The sequence below is a fragment of the Euleptes europaea genome, chromosome 1 (assembly GCF_029931775.1).
Source record: "Euleptes europaea isolate rEulEur1 chromosome 1, rEulEur1.hap1, whole genome shotgun sequence".
NCBI lineage: Eukaryota > Metazoa > Chordata > Lepidosauria > Squamata > Sphaerodactylidae > Euleptes > Euleptes europaea.
Window position 1 is genome coordinate 80,388,814 of NC_079312.1, and position 26,942 is coordinate 80,415,755.

Below are 26,942 nucleotides of genomic sequence, written 5' to 3' on the forward strand. Positions count from 1 at the left end.
TCTGTGCATAGTTTCCAAGATTTGACAAGATCAGGCTATCGTTACTGTTTTGGTGTTCATCTCTATCATTTCAACTGTATATGACAAATGACATCATCCTCTCTGATGCCTGCTCATTAGAGCAAGGAGGAGGAAGTGAGTGAGTGCTCAGGATCAATGAAGAAGCACATTATGCTAAGGAAAACAACACTAGTTGCATGACAGATTCTGAAATTACACCAGGGGGGAGAATGGTGGCCCAAGATAATCTTAGAGCTCTTATAAGGAAGGTAGAGTGTTGCACAGGGTCCAGAGAAGCCCTATGTCTTTCATCTAGTTGCATCTGGAATAGAACATTGAGCAATTGACAAGGAAATAGACAAAGCTTTGGCTTTTGATTGAGTACACACCAATATATTTACACAAAGACACTAATCTCCATGTGCTTGCTCGTGTGCATACAGACACACACTACATATTACAGCCAAGAGTGTTACAGCAAAACTCAAGTCCTTGAAGGAAAGCTTCCTAGCACATGACCATGAACAAACTGGGTTGGTGAGCCAAATGCAACAATCTCCAAGCCATCTTTAAGACATGTTGGGTCATCATACTTTACATTTGGCTCTATCAGCAAACAGGTTTTGACTCAGGAAAAGACCCAGTAGATCACTGTGTGGGGTGCAGAGGACTGCTCTGTCTTCTGGGAAATTGTCACTGGCCCATCGAACACTGGGATCCACACAGTCCTTTTGGGAAGGAACTTGGCTAACCACAGACTTCGACAAGAGGACAGGATAGTGGAGGATGATGCATCACACGGTGGGCTGGAGTTCCTGGAAATGGAACACAAATGCTTATCATTCAGGTTATCATAAAATAGTTTTAATCTTCTCTCCCAAGCTTTCCCGGTGACCCCTTTTTAAGAATCTGTTTTGAGGTCCTCAATGCAAAGTAGGCTGTGTGAGGGTATCACACTAAAAGCAAAACAAATAAAAAGAATGGACATTTGAAAACGCATGGAATTTCTCTCCAAACATTTGGTGATTTTCTTTTTCTATGTAACACAATGTGTTGTTTGAAAACTGTTGAATAACCACTATTGTGCCAGTGGGGATACATAACAAATCTGTTTTGACTTATGACAATCTTTGTGTATGCTATGAACTTCTGTGAGTCAAAGACTATTATGACATCTGACACCAGTCTACACATTGCGCATTACTACCAGGAGAAAAACAACTCCTTATTGATTTGTTGCATAACTGTGGAGGTCAGTAGAATGTGGATGTTGTGGTTGGGGAAGATTACCAAAGTTCATTTAGATAGGTAAACCCAATATACATCAAGGGAGCTGCAGTTCTAAATTGGAACTTTACTAAAATCTTATTATACATCCAACCAAGCTTTTTGAATGTTGTCCCGAAGTGAAACCTCAGAATGTGGTCAAGTAAACAAACAAAACCAGAACAAATACTTCAATTTATGGGATGCAAATGAAGACAAATAATTAGAAAAAAACAAGGTCAAAAGGAATTCTTAAGAATAGAATAAAGAACATTTTAGTGGTAATGGAAGAATTAAAAGCACTCAAAGCACTCCCAAATGCAGTGAATGGAGAGCAGAAGTGAAGGCTCTGTATGGTACAAAAGGGAGGAAACTGATGAAGTTTTAAAATAGTTAATGGAATGAAACTGAAGACAAATAATCAGAAATAACAAGGTCAACTGGAATTCTCAAGAAAAGAAGCAACATCATAGCGGGGATGGCCATTTTATACTGAGTAGCCACAACGCCATAGCTCACACTAGCATTATATTGTTATGATCTAGCACACTCTCGGTGGCAAAGCTGACAATACAATACTTGTAGAAGAAAAAAACCCTAACTGAAACACTGAAGTCATTCCTACAGTGGGCCTGACAATTCTACCATTATATACTGATCAGTTTCTTTTTCCAGTACCCCCCACATTGTGTGTGTGTAAAGTGCCTTCAAGTCGCAGCTGACTTATGGTGACCCCTTTTGGGGTTTTCATGGCAAGAGACTAACAGAGGAGGTTTGCCAGTGCCTTCCTCTGCACAGCAACCCTGGTCTTCCTTGGTGGTCTCCCATCCAAATACTAACCAGGGCTGACCCTGCTTAGCTTCTGAGATCTGACGAGATCAGGCTAGCCTAGGCCATACAGGTCAGGGCTCCCCCTCACATTACGTATGCACAAATCAGAACAATGCTGTGGCTGCAATGTCAAGATGACTTCACTGTACTTGGTACATATTGCCTGTCAGACATAAGCATACTACTAGGAAGAGCTCACAGTGCCTACCCAGTCAGAGGCCATTTGGGGCTGCGGCCCATTGGTTAGGATGGCAACCACTGATACCTGCAGGCACAATTTCTGAGGCTCCCCTTAAACAAGAGTTTGAATAACATGCTGAGGTAACACAACCTGTGAACACCACCATTTGTTGGTGGCAAGGAAGGGAAACACAGAGTTATGTGGGAAGGGATGGCTGCCATTTCAATTAGAGCATCCATATGCAGCACCTGCAGGTCACAGGACCTCCAGTTGAAGGTCTTGAGTCCATCAGTGGGATCAAAGATTCCACAAAGAGAATGTTAGGAACACTGCAAAAATATGTACCTATGAAAATAAAACAGTGTTTCGAAAGGGCAAGGGACCATATGGGCAAGGAAAAATGCATACCACAGCAGGACGCTCACAGCATATGGTTAGCAGGTCAGTGGGAAAGTGCACTACGATGGGAAACAGGATATGAGTTTTAGCTCTACCATGCCAGGGAGATGTGAATGTGGTTTCCAGATTAGCAGTGCCTACAAGTTGTATTGACTCAATAAAGGAAGCTCTGACCTTCAGTTTGCAAGACCATTTTGGAGGTCATCAATTCATAGGGTCACTGTAAGCTGGAAGTGACTTGGGGTTACATTATACAAACCTGTTGAATGTGCACCAACTGCAAAAGGAAATAACAGGGGGAATAGAACCCAGGCCTGCTAAGTCATAGTGCGACTCAGGGTGAGGTCTTTGGAGTTATTCAGGGGCTTCATCTTTCCCTTCCCTTTACCCTGTGCCTCATCCCAGGACTGAAGCCATATAGCTAAGTAATAAACATGTCCTATGTGTAGCTTTAGCTTAGTGGAATGTCGTAGGCACAGCCAGGAGTCCCAGGTCTGAATGCTGGCTAAAGTCTCCCAGGAGAGTGGGCTAGCAAAAGCCACCCATCTACACCTGAGACCACACAGTATGATAGCCAGAATACAGTCACATAGACCAAGAACCTCATTCATGTCCAGTAATAGTGCTTTTCAGCTAAATCTTAAACTAGCGCAAAGAGCATGACAGAGGCTCTCCTATGTTATAACACCATCATCACAAATTTGGAGGTCTTCTCACAACCTTTCAGAGTTAACTCCAAGGTTGAATCAGTGTGTCCTTGGTTTGATAAAGAATGCGCTAATGCAAAAAAGGGTCTTCGTTTATTGTTCCGCCAAATCCGTTCTGGATCTTGTGATTGGCCTATCTCTAGATACTATGAACTGAGGAAAGAATGCCAAGTCCTCTTAACTTGTAAGAAATACGCCTACTCTTTAGAGCAATGGTCCCAACTTCACAATGCATTTAAAAGTAAAAACAATAAAGAGTTTTGGACCATGATATCTAGGTCAAGACACGCATACAGTAATATCAGCCCAGAAATGGGTCTCCCACTATACTACTCTTTTTAATGACCCACTTTCTGTTGGGTTCGATGGAGAACTACCGAATTGCCTAGATATACCTGAATGGCCACCTGTCTCCCCAGAGGAGATATGCGATCTTATAACTAGCCTTAAACCAAACAAAGCTCCTGGCTAGAATTAATCAATCCTCACATTACACTCTTAAAAAACTTAACACATGATGTCATCAAATTTTTATTCGAGGACAAGATACCTACTGTCACCAAACATGTGGCAGAGTTTCTGATGATTGTCATCAAAAATAAAAACAAGAGGGTAAAGAATAAACAAACTGTTTAAAACCAACCGAGGTAATTTGTAGGCCCTGGGCAACATCAACTGGAAGGGTGCCGGTGTTCGCTGCAGTTCATATCCGCTGGCTGGATGAATGTATTGTTATGGTTTTTAGATTGAAGTGTTTTAACTTGATGGCTGAGTTTTGGTCAGTTGTTGTTTGTGAATCCTTGCGGTGTCTGTATTTATGCTCCCTTGTTGCTATTTTACTATGCCAATAAAGGTGTCTGAATCTGAACCTAAACCTCATTTATACGGTTGCCAACCTCCAGGTACTAGCTGGAGATCTATTACAACTGATCTCCAGCCGATAGAGATCAGTTCACCTGGAGAAAATGGCCACTTTGGCAATTGGGCTCTATGGCATTGCAGTCCCTCCCCTCCCCAAACCCCGCCCTCCTCAGGCTCCACACCAAAAACCTCCTGCCGGTGGCGAAGAGGGGCCTGGCAGCCCTACTCATTCAGATAACTGTATTGTAAATCTATGCCTCAGGGTGTTTTTCATTTTTTTCCTATCCCCTTTCTTTCCATCTTGCCACACACCCCCTTGAACTTATTTAGTTGATTACCAGTAGTTGATGGTTATTTTCTAGCAGATCTTGTGATCCATCTGTCATGTTCCACCCTTAGCTTCATGCAACCTTCCTGGAAGTTCATAACAGCAGTAACTGGCAGTGGCAAGGGGGAGGAGAGATCAAGGGGACAGTAAGCAATTGGTGCCTCCACCCTGCTCCTTGTTGGTGATCCAGTGATAAGGTTGTAGGAAAGAGGCAAACACTTAGTCTTCCCAGTATGAGGTGGGATAGTGAACCTGCTCCCCCCTTTTCATTGCAAGTTCTATTGCAAAGACATTTGAAGTAGGTGACCAAGAAACAGTAGTTTCATATCATCAGTGTGCTATCATGAGATCAGAAACACAGTTGAAATGGTCACAGTTTTTATTTTACAGCAGCAGTGGTTGAGTGATCTCTGAAAACAATGCACAGGAATAGGGTTGCTAAAGCATCCTTTTAGTTCTTGCAGGGCCCCACCAGGTGTCTGAAAAAGCTCAGTGAGACACAAAGGAGTACCAGTTGACTTGGCACATGTTGCATGGCTACCTCACTGCCTGTGGTGAGACAAGAGAGACATGGGGGAGCGTGATGAATAATGGGTAGCAGTCTCAACATATACTTCCTGGATCTAGATGCTTATTAAAAGGTGGGGAGCTTGAGAGCTTGAGAAAGGATGTTACGACTTAGATACTCTTCCATAGCACCTGCCCCAGTCCCATTCTACACTCTCTCAATGGTAAGCTCCCTGATGTCTACATGTATAAGCTTCACTGGTTGGCAAAGACAGTCTACAACGGTATTCACCTATATAATGTAAGGCATTGCATTGGAATGCATTTATTGTTGTTCTGCTCCATGTGCCCTGGCTACAGTCCTGCAAGAAAAATGGGGACATGAGCATTTGGCAAGAAGTACTAATAGGTAGAATATATGATATGTTCACCAATAATGATGATTATGATACTCTTTGGATGCACTTGTGCATAGTGGGAGCTTAGTTGCATTTGTAGTGTTGTGGCCAACAGAAACCCCAGTACAATAACACTGTATCCTCGTTATGAGGCATGCTGCTCTGAGTATTTGAGGATCATTAATGCTGTACAGTTTCTACTCATTGTATGGGAGGAAAGGAATGGAGACCCTCTGAGTCTTTGCACACTCTTCTCTTGTGGGATGGACGGGGGAGATGCTGGGGGCTTGTTTTGAGACACAGGTCCCTTCCCTCTGGAGAATCTCCCTCTTCTGCATACCTCTGAATGGTGCCTTGTCCTTGCAGCCCCAACCGCAGCAGAAGCGTTCAAAATCCTGGGAAATGTAGCTTTCTGGTTCCAGGATTATCTGTTGAGTACTGAGGATACAAGTTTAGCAATCTTTTTGGTCGTCTTGCTTGTGTGTAGTTTTGTGCCATATTCCCCATCACTCAAGTCCCCACTTGCATGCTTCTATAGTTCTATGGATGTAGAGGCCAAGTAATATACACCTACACCCCACATCTTGATATCTACAATCTGTGATCTCAAGATTAACATTATATACTGTTGGTGTTCTGCTATGATTGACTCCTGAGTTAGACAGCGTTTTATTCTTTTGTGGCATGGGGTTGAAGAGAGAGAAGATGATTTTCTGGGGCTCTCCATTGACTTCAGTGGGAGTATGTGTGTTTACATCACCCTTTTTGTAAGTGTAACAGTGTTAGGAATGTGTTCAACCTTTAGCAAGCATGGGATTCTGACAGTTTAACTCTGCCCACTCCACACCCTCACCAACCAGTTTTCATTGGTAGAGTCTCACTAGTGTTAAGGAATCCTTTCACCTGTATAAGACTATCATAATCCCTACATAGTATTTTACACATCTTTAGCACTGTGTTCTGGCTGGTACAAGTGGGCTTGAGAACAATCCAATCATACCTGGAGGATGTAATTTGGGGAACAAACTTGCACTGTGAATTAGGGCTGTTGGGGGGAAAAATCGGTAAAATTCAGGTTCGGGTTTATTGGCCATTTTTTTCCAGGAAAACCCAAATGCCGAATTTCCTATACCAGTAAAGGTAGGAATTCGGCTTTAAATTAGGGTTTCCCAAAAAATTCGGCCATTTAAACCCTATGGGGTCTTTTCACTGCTTTCTGCGGCTCCTGGGGGGGCATTTGTGCAGGTTGAGGTCCCAAATTTTCAGGGTAGCTAGAAGGGACTCTCCTTGCAAGAACCCCCAAGTTTGGTAAAGATTGGGTCAGGGGGTCCAGAATTATGGGGTCTGGAAGGGGTCATCCCATCCTCCTCCATTGAAATGCATTGGAAAAGTGGCTGTGTTCAGATGCTTTGGTGTGATCTTTGCAATGTATCTCAGTGGAGAAGCCGGGCTTTAAATGGTGGGAAAGTTCACCCTGTGCCTCCATAGAGATACAATGTATCCGGATGAATGGAACCCTTTTCAATAGTGAGGCCACTCTAATGATGTTACGAGACATCACTCTCACTCTCTCAGCAGATAAAACTTCCACATGAATTAACCCTTTTCGATAGTTGCAACAACTGATAAGAGTAATTGAGAAAGGTTTTTGCTCATGCACAGTTTTGCAAAGGACCCTGGGAATGGTATTTTCCCACTGTGTTAGTTGTTGGGATTCTTACCCCCCCACCCCCTCACACATAACTTTTTAAAAATGGCTGACATATTGTTCTGGTCCAGTTTCCACTGCTTGTTTTGTAGCTGCCATGTCAACAGTTAAAAAATATTTTTTAAATTTACCTTTGAAATTATTGGTTGGTATGGTTGATAACCGTGCAAGAGCAAAGGAAGGCAAAATCATTGTGCGCAGGTAGCATAACAGTAATGTATTGTGCATGCACAAATTAAGGTACCAGGACACCCTAATAACAGCTAGCAAGTAACAAAACTACTATATAGCTGCAACTAGCTTGCAAGTAGTTTGAGATATTTGCTGAGCAAATGATCACATCTCAGGATTGAATTGCTGCACTTTGCAACCACCAAACATGGTAACTTTGACAGCTGAACTCACCTGCAGGAAAAACCAGGGCATCCGTATAGTAGAGCACAGAGAAGGAAATGGCATATGAAAGTGGAAACCCCATCAGGAAATCTACAATGTATGTGTTCTCTGGTGGAAACCAGTAGAAAGATCCATCACAGAGGAAATGAAATATGAGAGAAATTGAAAGCCAATGCTTATACCTTGTCATTGATGGTCCATCACAAGGAGGAGGCAGAAGAGGTTCCCCTTCTGAATCTGGGAACCCGTCTGAGTGCATTTCATGCTATTATAAGAGCAGCAGCAGAAGCACGTATTGGTGCCCTTATATGCAGAATAATCATAAGGTGGCAGCAGCAGCGTATACTGGAATGATTCCAGTGTAGCTAGCTAGTTCCTATGGAACCCCTGAAACATATATTTATATAAAAAAGAACCAACTCCAAAGAGCTGAGGACATAGCACTGAGAACATAGCAACTGGACTGGAATCCATAGCAAATTAGCCATTATACCCCCCATCACCAAAATTACAGAGTGACATGCTGACAATGCCCCTTGTCAACCATATATGGCAGCAGCCAGCCAATGCATGCTGACATTGGCATGCCTTTATGACATTACCATGCCCTCCACTCATATGCAGAACATAACAAAAGGGAAAACACAGCACCCTTTACTGTAGATAGGAGGGTGGCATGCCTAGTTTAAGCCTTGCAGCTACTAAACATCAGAGAGCCCTGCAGATGTGGGGGAGGGGGAGTGTCAAATCCCTTGTTTCACACATAGGGTTGGATCGAAATTTTCCTGCCTCCCTGTTCCCACTGATCTCCATGAAATACTCCTCCTGAGGGATGAGTAATGTGGAGGAACAAAATGAGAGGGATCTGCAGTGGGAAGGGGGAATTAGTGGAAATTGCCAATAGCTTGGATCCAACACATACTCTCTTGACAGATCAATAAATGGGGAAGAAGTGAGGCCACTCTAATTATGTTACTGAGACATCACTCACACTCTCTTAGCTGATAAAACTTCCACAGAAATGCCACAGCCTCTCCCAAACAAGGGTTCAGGGGAAATAACGTTCTGAGAGGGCAGCCATTTGTAAGACAAAGGGCTCAAAAGCACCAGGAAAGCAACATAGGGACACCCAGCTGCTCATTCACAAAAGCATTTCTGTCAGCTTCCCAATAGCCTACTGGGGAAAAGCACTGGTGTGAGAACCAGGAGTGAAAAATTCACCAAAGAAGAATCTGGGAGTAAAATAAAGCTATTTTTTTTTGCCAGTGACAAGCCAATCACCCACAAAATTGAAGGAGGAGACTGGACTAGAAGCTAAACCCCACATACTGCAGAGCATATCCTGGGCCACTTCTAGGGTTGCCAACCTCCAGGTACTAGCTGGAGATCTCCTGCTATTACAACTGATCTCCAGCCAATAGAGATCAGTTCACCTGGAGAAAATGGCTGCTTTGGCAATTGGACTCTATGACATTGAAATTCCTCCCCTCTCCAAACTCCACCCTCCTCAGGCTCCACCCCAAAAACCTTCCACCAGTGGTGAAGAGGGACTTGGCAACCCTATCCACTTTGAATCCTCCAGTGCCCCTGATGTCTTAACCAAGCACATATATCGGCAGGAATGATTACACAGAGAACAACTCACTGTGCCAGAGTTCCTGCAGTAACTAACATCTGACCAACACCAATCACTGAGGATGGGCTGCTCATGCTGATTGGCTGCCCCACACACCAATAGAAAGACACCATTATGAAACAATCCACACATGTATTGAATGGCATTAGGAATGGAGTCTTGATGATAGTGAGTCATATTAACAGCTGTACTGGAGGACCTCAGAATCAGAGGTAGAGCTGTCTCTATCACTTCATGCCCATAAAGGCTTTAACTGAGTTGGTCAAACAGATGCCTGTTAAGCAGCTTGCAATGGTACAGGTGCCATGCTAGACCAAAAGAGTTGGGAACCCCACAGCAGAGCAACTAGATGCACACTGGTCACTGCAGATGTTGGCTGTGCTGTAGCTTCAGCAAGTGGTTGCCACTGCGCCGAGAATACGGTTCATCTTGGCTTCTAACCCTGCAGGAGGACTACCGGCACATAGTCCAAAGAGACATGAAGACAATAATGAGTAATGTTCAGCAGTAGGACAAAACAGCAACAGGGCTATGAAGCTCTGCATAGGGTGCTCTCCCATCCTTTAAACCTCCACCTGCTGCCTGGGGGATTCCCAGTTTGGAATTCACCTGTTCAGTGAACGGCATTGTCTGCAGTTAGTGGTTGGGCTGCTCCATGTGGCTCTGATTCTGTAAGGCAAAAGGTGTTGTTTTTGGTCAGCAGGCACAATAGTTGGCAAGGAATGGCTGGCAATTATCCAGAAATGTGTTTGTGGTCTCTGTCCCCAGTGTGTAGAAGGTTACAGCAGCATGACACCACACTGCCATGAGTTGCCCCCCACAGCACCATGCAAACTTAATGCTATGTCCCCTGTGGGGGAGACACTACTAGCAGCTATCAAGGGTGGAAGAGTTGTTGAGCAAATACGCTGTAGGTAAATGTTGTGTGGGGGAGAAGGTATTGAGACAGGACTCTCCCTCCTTTGCTTACCTGTGTGGGGTGCGCTGACCTTGCATCACCAGCGGGAGATGTGGAGGCTCCCATGTATAGTTCGTGGAGGGGGAGCACCTGTAAGGATTCTAAGCAGAGCAGTATTAGCAATGTGCTGAAACTGTATCTGTGTGTGCCTCCTTAACTGGCTATGCAAAGTGTTCCATTTTTGTGCAATATGCCTTTACTGTGTAGAACTCCTGTCACCCCAGTAGAAATGTTGCATACTTTGACACGAATGTGATTGCCAGGCAAACTTATTCTGTTTGGCTTTCTCAATTAGATGTGAAGTGAGCTCCTGATCATATCACCCTTACTGATTGTTGTTGAAGTTTTGTGCTGAGTAGTTTTGTACCGGAGTGGTAGCTGCTTATTCTGCAGGGCCAGGTATTTGCAGCTTTGGTTACTGTAGTCCCGTTATCAACCTCTGAACTACTTGCTGCAGCTGCCATTTTTTTAAAATCAAAATTGGAATTTTTATGCCATTTTACCATTTTTGCCTTGTGTCATCGTGTAATACTGCTTATCAGCTCATACTAAAAAAAGAAAAAGAAAAGATGGAGGTCAATGAACAGATGGGGATATCCAAGCAGCCCACCAAATGATCTGCTTCCTGTTTACTACCAGTGAGCAGGATGTGAGAGGAACCAGTGGGTGCTGAAGAATACTTACTTCTAAGTATGTGTGTGTATGTGTGTTCTAAGAGTATCCAAAATGAAGCTGGATAGATACAGCCTTATGCTGCATGATTTAGCATTTGATAAAGTTCCCTGAACTAGTCACACCAGACAAGTGAGTTTACAGGGTGCCTGAGTGGAAGAAAGTGGTGCTTAAAAACATACATAACTTTTTGATAATTATTTGGCATGGAGCATGGCTGAATTTCTGTGGAGTTTGCTTTTCATAGAGAAAGATGACATTTGGGGCTGTGTGAAATTCTCTCCAAAAGAGCAGCATTTCCCAAGGAAAACCAGCCTTCTGCTGAGAAATGGAAATTCCTTCTTCTTTTTTTTTTTTTTGAGATTGTGCTGTGGATTGCCACCCTTAAGAAGACTGCAACAGCAACAGATGGGGTGAACAAGAGCAACTGCAGAAAAGTGAAAGCTTGCATTTGATTAGAGTTGCCAACTTCCAGGTACTAGCTGGCGATCTCCTGCTATTACAGCTAAATTCACTTGTGCGGTTCAGCTGTGAATCTGATATGGGGGGGACTTGTTCTCACCCTGGAAAGTTCTATAGACATGGCTGTATGATTGGTTGTTGAGATCAGGAAGTTAGTGCCAGCTTTCTCCATAAGTATAGTCAATGAGAAAAATGTTCCTTCACCCTAATCTTTTACACTTCCTTGCTGCCAGAAAGACACTTGTATTAAGCTCTGGAAACTATTTGCCCCAAGAACCAACTAGGCTGTATTAGGACTCCAGTAAGTAGACAACGAGGAGCCCCGTGGCACAGAGTGGTAAGCTGCAGTATTGCAGTCCACAGCTCTGCTCACGACCTGAGTTCGATCCCAACAGAAGTCGGTTTCAGGTAGCTGGCTCAAGGTTGACTCAGCCTTCCATCCTTCTGAGGTCGGTAAAATGAGTACCCAGCTTGCTGGGGGTAAAGGGGAGATGACTGGGGAAGGCACTGACAAACCACCCTGTAAACAAAGTCTGCCTAGAAAATGTCGGGATGTGACATCACCCCATGGGTCAAGAATGACCCGGTGCTTGCACAGGGGACCTTTACCTTTTTTAAAGTAGACAACTAGTCATCTTTTACTATTTCTGTGCATCCTGCTGCCATAAAACTGTATGCCTTGTTTTTTAATATCTTTTTCTAACTTTCTTCAGTAAAGCCTTACTTAGCTTTATGGTATGTGTTGTTCAAGAAGTTTCTGGTACCAAACCCAGGTGAGCTTGGTTTCATTACCATACCAACTCCAGGATTGCCAGATCCTGGTTGGGAAATACCTGGAGATTTTGAGGGTGTAGCCTGAGGATGGTGGGGTTTGGGGGAAAGGAGGAACTTCAGTGGGGTATAATGCTATACAGTCCACCTCCCAAAGTGGCCATTTTCTCCAGGTGAACTGATCTGGGTCACCTGGAGATCAGTTGTAATAGTGGGAGATCTCCAGCCACCACCTGGAAGTTGACAACCCTATCACAGTGGCAACTGCTGTGACAACTAACCAACCTCCAGTCAGTGAGAACGACTGTCAAAAGGCCACAGTGCTAATCTACATTCATCTGTCTACTCAAATGACCACTGTACAAGGTTTGGGCATAGGGTGGCCACTCCTGTGCATGTCAATCCAAGGAGATTTTTTGGGGAGTAGAGTTGGGGGGCATTACCTCCTGCAATGCTCTAGGAATTCCTTCAATCAAGAGATTAGGGGAAACTCCTACAGCATTGTGGGTGCTGTGATGTAACTTCTGGATCCAGAAGTGAGCCCCCCCCCCCATTTTTTTCTACCACTGGTCAACTGATTGAGGGCAGGTGATCAAGGATGGGGTGAGAGTTTGCCTGCCATGAGCAAACGAACAGTAAGCCTATCTGGGGAGCATGCTGATGAGAAGTTAGATTTATCTTGTACTATTAAATTCACCTGTCCCCTGTCAAGGGAATAGATACACCACTGGAAGTCAGAGTGTGTCAATGGGCTTCCTTCCCAGGGCAAAAGTTCACGCAGAGAACTCGAGCTGAGGACAATTTGGAGCAAGATGTGAGCTGAATTCTTGTCTGGTCATTTTGCCAATACGAAAGGTTAGCTACTTGTATCAATAAGAAGAGAGTTAATGGTCTTGGCCTCAGATCAGAGTGTGTTTCAGGGATGAAAGTGTCCACGACCCACTCACTTACATGCTCATTAAGCAGCTCTGCAGTGCAGGGAGGCTCTTTGCTCCCTTCCCTTGGCCATGTCTGGCCCTCATCTTTATTCAGAAATCATCTCTCAAGTGCCATTGCCATCCTGCCACTTTTAGGCCTCTGATGAATGCACTTAAGGGTCACTGGCTGTCACATCAATACCCTGGAGCCAAATGACACTTGCAGTGAAACCTCATTTCAAGCCTCATGAGATGGGTTGATTGCGGCTTCCTTTGCAGGCTTGTTTTAAGTGGTGCTGGGGAGTAAATCCATCAAAAGCAGCAGGCAGGCTGGGTTAAGCCTCCATCCCCTCCCCCCCACACATAATGTAACACCATTCGTATATGATCTTGTGCAAGGTTACGAGTGCCCAGTATGGAGCCAGCACAACAATTGTATCTGGCTTTTGGCAGCCCGGTGACCTCCCTTGTTTTCTCTGTGGCACAGTCAATAAAACTGAGGCAAAACAGAAGGAGTGTGCTATCAGCAGGAGAGGGTTGTGGGACGGTATGCAGAGGTGAGTCCGACCTTACCTTGCTGAGCCGTGCCAACGGTAAATAAGGACTCCTTTAAAGTCTGAAAATCTGACTTGCTTCTTATGACACACTTGCCGTCATTATTATGGATTATAAACATGCAGGAGGGCAGATAACAATGCAATTCTGACTGTACTGGGACTCCTTGCTAAAAATGGAATCCCTTTGCCTTTCTGGAGTTTTGAAATGGACTTACGCAGAAGTGTGATAAATGACAACGTTTAAAAAGGCAGCTGCCGAAACCCACCACCTCTGGGATGGCTGTAAAACAGTCGAACAACGCCCACAGGAATTGCCATAAAGAAGAACAGCAGTGCTGGCAGGGACAGTTCTGAAGTCAATAGAAAGCAATTGCTTGGCTGGAACTTCCCAGCAAGGGTTCTTCATGGCAAGCTTAGCAAGAGGGAACAACATGTATTTTCCCAAGACTCGAGTGACATACAGTGCAACCCTGTTTAGGCGAACACCGATACTCTTGCTGGGTTGCCCTTTGCCCACAGAAGACCACAAGGGCTATCACAGGAAGGGGAAGTACGTAAAACCGAACGAGCAAGGTCTGTCAGTTAGTTACATGCTGTGCTTATCATAACGCTCTGAACACTGAAGTAAGGTGATAAAGTTTCTCCTTGACAGTGAGACCTGTGATCCCTGTTCTACACCTCACTCTGTTCTGCAAAGAAAGAACTGGGAATGTGAAACTTAGCGGCGGTGCTACTTTAAGCATTTAACAGGTTTGATCTAGCTTTCCAGCCCACACATTGTTGGTGGCCTTGTATCCTGAGGGTTGCTTCTTTGTGGATTGAATGTACAAATATAGGAACGCATGCATGGTAGGTGGCAGAAATTATGAAATTGCCATGTTCCACTAAAGAAATCTGGGAAAGCTGATGGAGGTCCAGCTCCAAATTTCTCAGTGTTTTCTCTAAATTGTCCCCTGGTATTCACAAACCTGTACCGTACCTGCTAATATGTTATGAATGCAGAGACAAGGGACACTTGCAAGAGATACCTGGCAGGTGGTACTAGTGTTTTCTCTCTGTCTAGGATTACTTCTGATTTCAAAGCCTGACCTTGGGAAAATATTTAAATTGAGTGGGAGTAGGGTTGTCAACCTCCAGGTCACGGTTGGAGATCTCCCATTATTACAACTGATCTCCAGGCAACTGAGATCAGTTCACCTGGAGAAAATGGCTGTTTTGGAAGATGGACTCTATGGCATTATACCCCATTGAAGTCTCTCCCCTCCCCAAACCCTACCCTCCTCAGGCTCCACCTCCAAAATCTCCTGGTATTTCCCAACCTGGAGCTGTCAACCCTAATGAGGAGAGCATCTGCAGAGGAGAACTGGTAGGCAGGGGAAGGGTTAGGCATCTCTTTTTAGGCAGTTGATTTTCCCCAGCGTCTTGTCCTCATATTTGCTTTCTGAGGAAAACTTATGCTCCTTCATAATGTCCTGTTCCACACTTTGTTTCATAACATATTCTCTCTCCTGAAGTGGAACATTTTCTAATGTTGGATACTTTCAAGAATATGGTCATTTCAAGAATATGGTCATGTGACAAAAAGCTGCCAGTAGAGAGTGTTTTTTTTTGGGGGGGGGGGAATCAAGGAACTTTGCCGGGAAACATTTCTGGCAATTGCTTTGGGGAAACGGACTTTAAAGGGATCCAACATGAGAAGAACACAGAAACATGATTCAATAACTATAGGGTAGTTTGGTTTGGCTAGAGCTCTATTTTTCTTGTGGGTTTTCTTCCCTTTTCTGTGGTCTTCCTCAAACTTGGTCTCACATCACTAACCCTGGTAACTGAGGCTTGGTGTGATGTGCAGAAATCCAGCATGCAGTTATTCTTGGGATGGCGATATCTATCAGCTACTATAAAGATATCAGGGAATATATAGTGCATGCTATTCCAGGGATTTCTACTAGCCATAAAAGAGAAGGCATTCAGTTGGTCTACACAAAAGATTTTAACCTTTTCTAGGTATGGCATCTCAGGTACTCACCCAAATGTCCCTGCCTTTAATCTTTCCACACAGAAAATCTAACTGTGTCCTTCTGTCTGCAATGGATTTTGGAGGAGGACTGTCAGAATCATGTCACCACTGTTGAAGAGCCTGGCCTGACTGCAGTTTAGAAGAAGAGCCCAGAGCTGAAAGTGTTAAAAGGGGAAAGACGGGGGGGGGGGGAGAGAGCGAGAGAGAGAGAGATCTGTCAGTGACAAGAGATTACAAAGTGTTTAGGATATATATGCTTCTGGCTATTATTTTTCTGCACCTCTGCTACACAATGACACGTTTTGTTCCATGAGCTCTGGTTTATGTCCCACCAGTTCTGAATTCGAGATGAACACACAAGGAAAACCAGAACTACAGCTGCGAACAGACTCAATTGCCACAGGTACTCGTACAGAGAAAATGAGCATTTTTCTTCTCACATCTGACAAGACAAAGCAGCAATGTGTAGATCACCTCCGGGTGGGGGGGGGGACTGTATATGATGGTGGCAGGAAGACCCAATTTGTGTGCTGCACTATCTCTGTAAAGTGAATGGGGGAACAGAAGATACAGCATGGGCTGGAAGGAGGGGAAAACTGAACAATCTCTCTGCTTGTACTTTTGACCCAGAAACCACTATTTTCTCCCACCGTGATTTCAGTATCTTATTGGGGGAAAGGAAGCAGCTGAGAGCACAGCGGTTATGGGGTGAAAAGTACAGACATGTGGCAGCTGCAGCTTCTGTTACCACCTGTCCATACATGACTTTAAATCACTTTGCCCCAGCACATTAAAAGGAATTAGTGACAGATCCTGTTTTAACAAACAGTATGGCTGCCGTCTCAACTAGTTTGGCCCTAAGTGAAGTGAGGGAGTGTGTAGTAACAATACCAATAAAATCCCTAGATTGTCATTTACATGAGGAACCCTGCAAAAAAATTATATTACCTTTAATTAGCAAATTGATGGCCCCTTACAGAACAACCATATGTCAATTCCTGCTTAATGACATCATGCCTGAAATTACAGTGAAGGTAGCAGAGCTTTTGGTGGAAGTGGTTAAGGTTAAGATTCAATCCTAAATATTAACTGATTGTAATTTTTATGAAACACCTGTTATTTCTGATCTCAGGACCATAACAATCTATGCCAATTAAGGTTATATGTATGTATGTATGTCAGTCCACCATACCAGTGGTGAGCTCTGCAAAATCCAAGCATGTGACTTCATTGTAACAAATAGAGGGTGTGCAGCAGCAAATTTTTATTTTTGGTTAAAAGTGGAATGCACTCAGGTTTGGGTAGTCCGGGTGTAAATATTTGGAATTAAGCAACACTCATTGACTATGGAGTTTAAAGCTTGTCAGTGATATGATTTGTTTCTGAGTTATTCTAAGTCCCATATAAACTACACTACTGAAAAATTTCTAGAGACAGACCCTGGTAACATGTTACCTTTGCTATTAATAATAAAACAGATCCAGCGACTCCTTAAAGACTAATGACATTTATTCCTGCATGAGCTTTCATGAGTCAGAGCTCGCTTCTTCCGATGCAATGGAAAGAATGAAAATAATTTTTCTCATATTTATCAGATAAATTACAGAAAGCAAAGGGAGAGTTAAGAGGCAGCAAGAGGCCTGGGGATAAATCAGCTGTGATTCTCCGTGTGAAGGAATGGAATGGATTATGTATGTGTTATGCATTATGTCCTATCATCGACAGCTCTGCTCAGGTCTTCCAAACTGATGGGGAAGGCCTCCTTCATAGAGTTAGTCCATCTCATGTTGCATCTTCCTCTTTTCCTGCTGCCTTCAACTTTTCCTAACAGTATTGTCCTTTCCAGGGAATCTTGTCTTCCATTAATATGATTAGGCTGTTAAATATAAGGGATGGTGAGAGAGGCCAGAGGTTCCATCCTCTCTCTCATGGGGTATAGATAAAAATGTCATGAAGTGGAATAAATAACAACTGATCAAGGAAGAAGCAAGCTAAAGCATTAGAAAATTGACTAACATCACTGACTGACTAATATCAGTACCAGTTTGCCTTCTGTTTCTATTATGAATTGGCTTGATTTTCACTTCTCTCCATGAACTGTTTCTCCCAGTACTTTCTGTGGTTCATTAAACTATTCCAGGACATTCAAAGTCTCCTTAGTGAAATCTCTCCCTGTCTTCTTTCTTTTGTGTGTGTAAAGTGTCGTCAAGTCGCATCTGACTTATGGCGACCCCTTTTGGGGGTTTTCACAGCAAGAGACTAACAGAGGTGGTTTGCCAGTGCCTTCCTCTGCACAGCAACCCTGGTATTCCTTGGTGGTCTCCCATCCTAATACTAACCAGGGTTGACCCTGCTTAGTTTCTGAGATCTGACAAGATCAGGCTAGCCTGGGACATCCAGGTCTTTCTTTTGCAGTCTCCTAAAACTCCCTTTTTGAGGAGCCCCGTGGCACAGAGTGTTAAGCTGCAGTACTGCAGTCAAAAGCTCTGCTCACAACCTGAGTTCAATCTTGACGGAAGTTGGTTTCAGGTAGCCGGCTCAAGGTTGACTCAGCCTTCCATCCTTCCGAGGTCGGTAAAATGAGTACCCAGCTTGCTGGGTGTAAAGGGAAGATGACTGGGGAAGGCACTGGCAAACCACCCCGCAAACAAAAGTCTGCTTTGGAAACGTCGGGATGTGACGTCACCCCATGGGTCAGGAATGACCCGGTGCTTGCACAGGGGACCTTTACCTTTTTAAAACTCCTTTTTATATTATTGCAAACAAAGGTCCCAGAAGCTGCTGTCACAAGGGTTTCAGAAAGAACAATTGCCTTAGAAAGTGGAAGACGAACATCCTATGGTATGTAACGGGCTAGATTTGCAGAAATACCCAGTTTGTGCTAGCAAGCAGGCAAGAATTTTCATTTAAGTAGTAAGATCAACACTGTTCCACTATGTTGAATTCAGCCAGTGAATGGAACTCTTTGAACCCTGGGGCGTTCAATTGTTTAAGTAAGAGACACATGGAACACCCCTATCCCAGAAATCTGATCAAATACATTGGGAGGTGAACAATTAACTAACATTGCCTTTTAAAATATCTATTGGTAATAAAGTGTTAAATAGCATAATCATTACAAGCTACACAACTCCAGAAACTACCCTTCTCTGTATGCTAGATAGGGTAGAAATATATGACTGGCAATAACTTTTGACCTGGATTCTAGGATAGAGAGACAACAAGATAAGAGACATGTAGGGGGTGGTATATTTTTGAAGTGGGTGATATAAAACTATTTGGTAGCAGCAATCAAAGCAGTACAACAGTTACTAACATTGTCACTTGCAATGATTTATTAGCTATACATACCTGGACTAGTGGCTCTTGTGTATCTCCTGGTTTCATATTTATGAATACATATGTTTAACACCAAGTCAGAAATAGCATTTGTTCTAAAAAAATTAGTTGTGTAATATTATTCCTTAAATTCACAGATACTGCTGCATTGCTTGTACTAGAATAACAGACTTGGATCCCACCTTAAATTTTTACAGACAAGTTTGTAAAATTCATTTAGGTAGAAGAAAGATTCTTTTAAAACTGAGCCAAAACCTGTTGGGTGCTGGACAGTCTCTCTATCTTTTCTCTCTTATGTACCAGGAGTTTTTGTCCCCTCTCTCCCTCATTTTCTTTCATGCAGTCATAATGACTGAATAAGCTCTACCTGTTATACTTAATGGTTTTGTATCTAGTTGATATTATACTATACAAATTGCAATTTGATTTTGAAAACAATGTTATATTTATTTACATAATTTTATTAACTAAATAACCATTGCTATATGATTATTATGAGAACTCAGTGTTGTGTTTGCATATTATACTATAGGTTTCCCTGAAGAAGCCTGTTGGAGAAACCTCTACATTAATAGATAGACACACACACACACACACACACACACACACACACACACACACACATATATATATATATATTACTTGCACCATCCGTCCTGGCCTTACTTTTTATCTCATACTTTATGGGGAGTTGGGGGAATTGATTAAAAGCACCCAGAAAGGTGGAATCCAAGTCACTCTATCCCCCACTCAGTATATCATCAGTATTTCTCCAAATTGGCCAGAATCATATTTTACTAAGACTATTCAGTAACTTCAGTGGAATTTCTTTAATTCGTGAACACATCAACAGAAAGTAGTCCAAAGTCTGATTTACATCCAACTCCTGATTTAAGCAGTCTGCCCTGACATAAGACTTGCTTGTACTTTGCTAATTTTAGCTTTACAGGCTTCACATTTCAAACACAAGAATAACAGACCCCCGAACTACATTGGCAGGCAGTGCCCTGGAAGTCCGGGTGCACCAGGGGTACTTGCAGCTCAGAACAGAAAGGAACTAGACGGAAATCTCAGCTTGGTACAAGTGCTTTTTTTATACTATTGCCCATAGCAAGGACTGCTGTTTGCCGATCAGAATCAAACTCTTAGCCCAGGCAATGCAGTGGAAACTGAAGGGTGAAGGACATGCATTTTTCTTTTTGGCTAGTTCTGTGCTGCATCGTGGATGTGGGTTTTAGCTTTTATGGGGTTTGTTTCTTGAGGACGAGCTTTCCGATATAACGACCTGAAGTACAGGAAATGCATCTGGGAGAGGTGGGGAAGTGGTTGATAACAATATTTCCTATCTATGATCTCTTCTTTTTCTTCATTTGCATCTGGTAACAGGAATGAAGCCAGGGAAGAACTTTTGTCCATTGACTATATCATTTGACAAAAATTGTCCTACCTGATCTTTCATTGCTATATAATTGGCAGATTATTGCTTTGCTACCACCATTTTTAAATAGGGATGAGTGGATTGTCCTCATTTCACTCTTTACTGTCCTGGAATTTCTTCCTCTTATGCATACTACTCTTCAATTTTAATAGAACTAGTATCATTTCTAAAATTATTTTTGGAATAAGATCATTTATGTGCAGTTTGTGATAACTTTTAAGTACTTCAACTCATACTGGTGCACACATGAGCTCTTGTGCATGTTGAAATGTCACATAGCAAAAATCATGACATGACTATATATAAAGTCACATAAAGACTGCCTTTTTGTAGTGTTTTGTTATCTTGCTCATGCTCATCAATGAAATATAACTGCATAATACTCTGTATAAAATTCCTATTACTTCCACTTTTGAAACAATTCCAGGTAATAAACTCCACAATTCAAGGAGAAACCTGGATATAAGCCTGAAAAAAACCCCAGGTTTGAAAAACAAATTATTAAATAAATATGAAATCTAAAGAAAATGAAAACACATGAGAGGGTTAAACCCCCCCCCCAATACTACAAGCATCATCTGTAGCTTTAAGAAATGAATGCCCTCTCAGTGGCAGTTGTGGGGATTGCTAGGCACCCACAACAATATTGCCAGCCTTGAAGCCTTTGCTTCTGTCAGTAAAGGGCTGGGGGGAGGGGCTGCCACTTTCCCCCTTGCCACCAGCAGTTGTTGTGGTGGGGCTAGTGGGGTGATTGGTGCAGTACCGTCACTTCCGGGGAAACCTGGAAATGACAGTGATGCTTTAGCACATTCCTCGCCCCCCAAAAAAACTATGGAAACCATAGAATTTTTGGAGGAATGTGCTAGAATGTCCCGGTCACTTCTGAGGTAAACCTCAGATGCATGGCTCTGTGCTTTCTCCCATTTTTCTCTTTGACTGGTTTTGTTAGATCCCCATAGTTGGGGCCATTTTGAGGTAGGGGTGGTGTAATCGGAGCCAACTTGGTCTGACAAAACTATCCATCACCATTCAGTGGAGTAATGTGGATAGTCTGGAGGAAGTAGGGTCATTTAAAAGATGGGGATCACCCAGTCCCATCTGGAGGTATACACTCTCCACCTAAAAAGTGCCAACTTCAACAGCTGCTGAACAGGCTTCGTCCTGAAGAAGATTCCTTAACTACATGGATGAGCAATCTCCTTCACAAGAGCTGCCTTGGTCATGACTTTGGCTGGCTCCGATATCACTCCCCCCCCCCCCATGAAAACCTGCTCTCAAACTGAAGGTTGCCTGGAATAGTGGCTTCATTTCCCCGCATTGTGACCGTCTCTTGAAATCAGATTTTTGATGACTATAATAAAGGACAGTTCATAGGAAGTCATTTGCCACCAAAAGAAATGTTTTCCATGTCTTATTTCTCTTGCATTTAAGCTGTTTCCCTCAGATTGGAAGCTAATTTGCATGAACATCATGTCATGTGCCCCAGAGACAAATGGGGCCCCCAGACTCTGAGGCATCAGCCTGCCAATTGGCTCTTTCCGCCTGACCTCCTGAACCTGAAAACTGATTGACAGCTGTGCTCACAAATGCCTTGAGGATGGGGGCAACCCCTTTGGGGACCCATAAAATTGGACCCCCTGTCCCAAACTTCGGTGTCCGTCTAAAGAGAGCCCCTTGCAGCTATGCTGCAAATTTGGTGACTGTACCTCCAAAAATGACCCAACAGGACTATAATGGACCCAAATTATTTTTGTAAACCCAGAAATAAAGCCAAATAACCATTTACCAGTATGGGTATTTGGCTTATTTCTGGTTTACCCCCCCCCCAAAAAAAATTGGGCCGAATAAACCCAAACCCAGAATTTACCGATATATATTTTTTTTTACATAACCCTAATTACATAACATATTGTGATATCTGTAAGGGAGGAACCCAATTAGCTCCATCTACATCCGGCTGTGAGTAAACTACCTCATTTGTATTCCATTAGTGTAGATAGCTCATTTTGCATTCAGCATATTAATTATTTGATCAGTAATAAGCTCATTGCAGTGTCCTCTACATGATCCAAACATTGCTGATATTCAGTCATGTATGTAGAATTTCAGTTTTCTGTGTCTAAAACATGTGTGTGTGAATGGAGGTTAGGGTAGGGTGGCACTTACAGGTGGCACCTGGAGATTTCCCATTATTGCAATTGATCTCCAGGCGATCAAGATCAGTTCCCCTGGAGAAAATGGCTGCTTTGGAGAGTAGACTCTATGGCATTATACCCTGCTGAGGTCCCTACCATCCCCAAACCCTGCCCTCCCCAGTCTCCACCCCGAAAATCTCCTGATATTTCCCAATTCGGAGCTGGCAACCCGAGGTTAGGGAGTGGTAGCAATTTTGCACCTTAAAACGTAAAGAGATTGGCAAGAACTGTGAAGTATGTAGATACTATTTCTGGCTCTTTAAGGTCTGATAAATGCATAAATTACCTTTTTTATTAAAGACCTCTCTCTCCACCACTGATATTGTTACATTCAGTGAATGACTGACCTTGTGAACAGACTGTCGTTCAACAAATTCTGGTGATTAGAATGAGAAGCTTGTACAGAATACAACAGAAGTCCTTTCAGTTATATTTCTCCATTTACCCTCGGAACAATTTTCACCATAAAAAGGACTGAAAGCAGCGTACATCATTCTCCTCTCCTCCATAGTATCCTCACAACAACCCAATGAGGCAGCTTAGGCTGAGAATGTGTGATTGGCTCAAGTACATTTTGGAGGCTTTTAACTCCCTCCCCCCAATGTATTTTTTAAGGCTTCAAGCTTTTCTGCAAGCTTGGGGCATTTTTTTCAGGTTTGTGGAAAAAGCTGCCTTATCAGTTGACGCCCCCAATCTCTAGATTTAAGTATCCACAGATTTGGCCACAATAAGAATTAGATATAAATCTTTGCCTTTAGGACTTTTACTGTAGCACATGGGTGAGGCCAAAGCAATCCCTGCAAGACTGTACCATCACAGTTGAAAAATCTTTTGCTTCACTACCTAATACTAGCGTCAGTTATGATAAAGTAAAAGAATCAACCCTTTGTTTGCACTTCCTGGTGTAATGGAAGCAAAAGTATGTGCTATCTGCTCGGCTGGAAAGTTTTGCACTGCTTATCAAGCTGCAGTTCTGGGATCAGATTAGAGCATGGAAGGAGGTTGAACTGCCTGTGGGAAGCAAGGAAAAAAAAATCACATTCCTCTCCTAATCCAGTTACCTTTCCTAAGGCCTTCTACTTTATAAACGTGAAGCCACTGCAGGACAGGGGTGTCTTCTGCAGCTGAAGCCTTCACCAACTTCTTCTCGTTGCTTCTTACCCGACTCCTCAAATTTTGAACCTTTGTAAATTGGCCCCTGCTTATCTCCAAATGGTCTTTTAACCTCAGGAAAGACAGCACCTTGGTGAAGAAGTCTGTCTTCACAAAGAACTAATGAGTACATTCTGTATTAATTACAGCACACATCTGCATCATTATGGAAGTGAAAGTAACAAAGATCTACAACAGGAGGCTCAAGCAGTGGCACCTTTGCAATGGCACCTTTCCAGGGGATTGGTTGACCTAATTTCCATGCCTCCAGGTGCTTAGCTTTTTCATGGGGAAAAAAAGTATCAGAGCACAAACTGCTTTGCATTGCTTCCAAAAGGATGAAAATAAATTACTATCAGACTGAACATAAATTATCATTTAAAATGTGGTTAAGCAGACACAGTAACTGATTTTTAAAGAGAAGAAGAAGCTGGCTGTATATTGGATAGACCTTTGCCTTTGGACTGGTGGAATGAACCTTAATATTTATTCCTATGTTATCTCAGCAATGTGGGGCCATCCTATTGATTTGTTAATGTAATGTAATCCCAAAATCGTATAGGAGGTTGACAAGCCTGGTTCCTTCCTATAGCAATACAAAAGCACTCAGGATTTAGGGCAACACTGGCAACTCACTTCATATTACCACTTAGCAACTCCCCTGCTGAGGAGGTAACTTAGTAACAGGCCATTAGAAACAAAGGGCACCACCTCTAAATCATATGATCTAAGCACTTTTGCATGCTGTGACATCGATCCCTTTCTTCAGTGTCTTGGGGATACCAAAGATCGGCCTTTGCCATAAACACTCAACCAAGTATTCTGGAATGCAATGAAATTGAGTAGCCTAGACTGGAACTGTGCCTGTTGGCATGATGGGAGTTTATGCAGATTAATTCATTTTGCTGCCATTCGTGGTATTCTTCCTCTTATAATTTAAATATTCTAATATTATGGGGATAGTTGTATTTTAATTATTTCATTATGCTTTTTATTTTGAAAAATAGCTTAGATGCATATCTTGAAGAATCAAAGGTCAAAGTTGAGACAATTTCTGTTTGTGCTTTCAGAAATCACAGCATTTGAAATTGGTCTAAGAAACCCTTGACTGGAAGGAGTGATATGTGCAAGCAGGCAGCTTCATGCTCAGGCTGATAGGCAACTTAAGAGCGCTAGCGTTATGTTTGAAATTCTACAGGCAAACTTATTTCATCGCCCTCTGGATGCTGACATCTTCAGTTAATCTTAAATCTGAACAGTACTTGTACCATCTCTTTTCCTGCTACACATTTATGCCAGACAATCCAACATCAAACAGAGCGCTCTTACCTTTCCAAGCTGTCTTGGCTGAGAGGGTTCTCCTTCCCATTTCTCTCATGCAACTGTAGAGGTATATCTTCTTGCTTACTCAGTGTCTCTTCACAGGACTTGTCCGTCATCAGATGTCTGGGTGTTGGGGGAGACTTTCTTGCATCTGGCCCCACCCTCTGACACCTGAGTAATTGCTGATAAGCAGTCCGGAAGTCCCTGTTCAGAGTACCATATAAGATAGGGTTCAAAGCTGAGTTGGCATACCCAAGCCATGTGACAACAGACAGCAAGCCTTTACTCACTGCGCTGTTCCCTTTGATGCCTCGGTAGATGAACACTGTGAAATAAGGAAACCAACAAATAATGAAGGCTCCCATCACAATTGCAAGAGTCAGAGTGGCTTTGTGCTCATTCACAGTTGGCAACACATGGTGGTTGACTTTCTTGTTACAGGGAACGTTGTTGATCCTCTTTGCTTGCTCTCTGGCTATTTTGAATATCCGATAATATGTGATGCACATGATAACCAAAGGGATGTAGAATGTAAGCAAGGCATCTACCAGTCCGTAAACAGGATTGACCCCAAGGATGCACATCTCAGGATCAGGGTCTGTTATGCCATTAGTGTTCCAGCCCAAATGGATGGGCAAAAATGAGACCATGATTGACACCACCCATATAAAGACCATAACTGTGGCCACCCGCCGAGGAGTGACCAAAGTGGTGTAGCGGAGTGGTGCTGTGACAGCATAGTAGCGATCAAGACTGATCATGAAGAGGTTGAGGATGGAGGCTGTGCACAGCATGACATCTAGACTACTGTAGATATCGCAAAAGGTACGTGAAAAATACCATCTATGATTGGAGACCTCATCGATGGCTGCGAAGGGCTGCACCAGCAGGCCCAGCATCAGGTCTGTGACAGCCAAGGAGACAATGAAACAGTTAGTCAGGGTGCGGAGCCGCCGGTTGAATCCGACAGCCAGACACACCACCACATTACCACAGACAGTCACTGTAATGATGATTGTGAGAACAATTCCAATCGACACCGCTCTCGGAAGGTCATCAGGCTTGGTAGGGTTACCGTGGTTCTGTGAAGAATTCATGGTGGGAATGACAGAGAACTAACAAATTTCCCCCACAGAGGCTTATATATCAGCTGTCCTTCAGATATTCAGAAAAAGATGTTGACGTCCAGCTTTGTGAATCACATGTACAGATCTCTTCTATCAGTAGCGTCAGAATCAGTTTCTTGCATTACAACTACATGATATTATCATGAAGGCATGTTTGCTCTGAAAAGATGCTGGGAATGAGTTCTCTGCATACTGAGCTAGAAAAAGATGACCCGCCCCAAATATCACTGATCCACTTCAAGAGAAAACCTCAGACATGTAGCTTGTGCTTACCAGCAATGCTTATTTATTCATTTGTACCCTGCTTTTCTCCCCAATGGGGACCCAAAGTGGCTTACATCATTCTCCTCTCCTACATTTTATACTCACAACAGCACTATGAGATAGGTTACACTGAAAATATGTGACTGGAGGAGCTGTGGCTCAGTGGTAGAGCATCTGCTTGGCATGCAGAAGGTCCCAGTTTCAATCCCAGGCATCTCCAGTTAAAAAAAAAAAAGGATCAGTAGTAGGTGATATGAAAGACCTCTGTCTGAGATGCTAGAGAGCTGCTGCCAGTCTAAGCAGACAATACTGACCTTGAATGACAGATGGTCTAATCCAGTATAAGGCAGCTTCTAGTGTTCACATGTTCATGTGACTGGCTCAAGGTCACAGAGCAAACTTCCATGGCAAAGTAGTGATTCAAACCTGGGTCTCCTAGATCCTAGTTCAACCACTAAACCACACTATACTTTGAAAAATTAAGACAAATTCCTGATCGGTAAGTTTATCAAAAGCAGTTAGGCTAAATAAA

The 26,942-nt window shown here is 43.1% G+C and overlaps 1 protein-coding gene across 1 annotated transcript; it reads right to left on the reverse strand.

The window, feature by feature from the left end:
• Positions 1-618: 618 nt before the first annotated feature.
• Positions 619-26,116, reverse strand: HRH2 (histamine receptor H2). The gene is made up of 2 exons (XM_056847498.1): positions 25,026-26,116; positions 619-815 (listed from the first exon to the last, which is right to left on the reverse strand). The coding sequence occupies exons 1-2, from the start codon at positions 26,114-26,116 to the stop codon at positions 629-631; spliced, it is 1,278 nt and encodes a 425-aa protein (XP_056703476.1). The 3' UTR covers positions 619-628.
• Between the last annotated feature and the right edge of the window lie 826 nt (positions 26,117-26,942).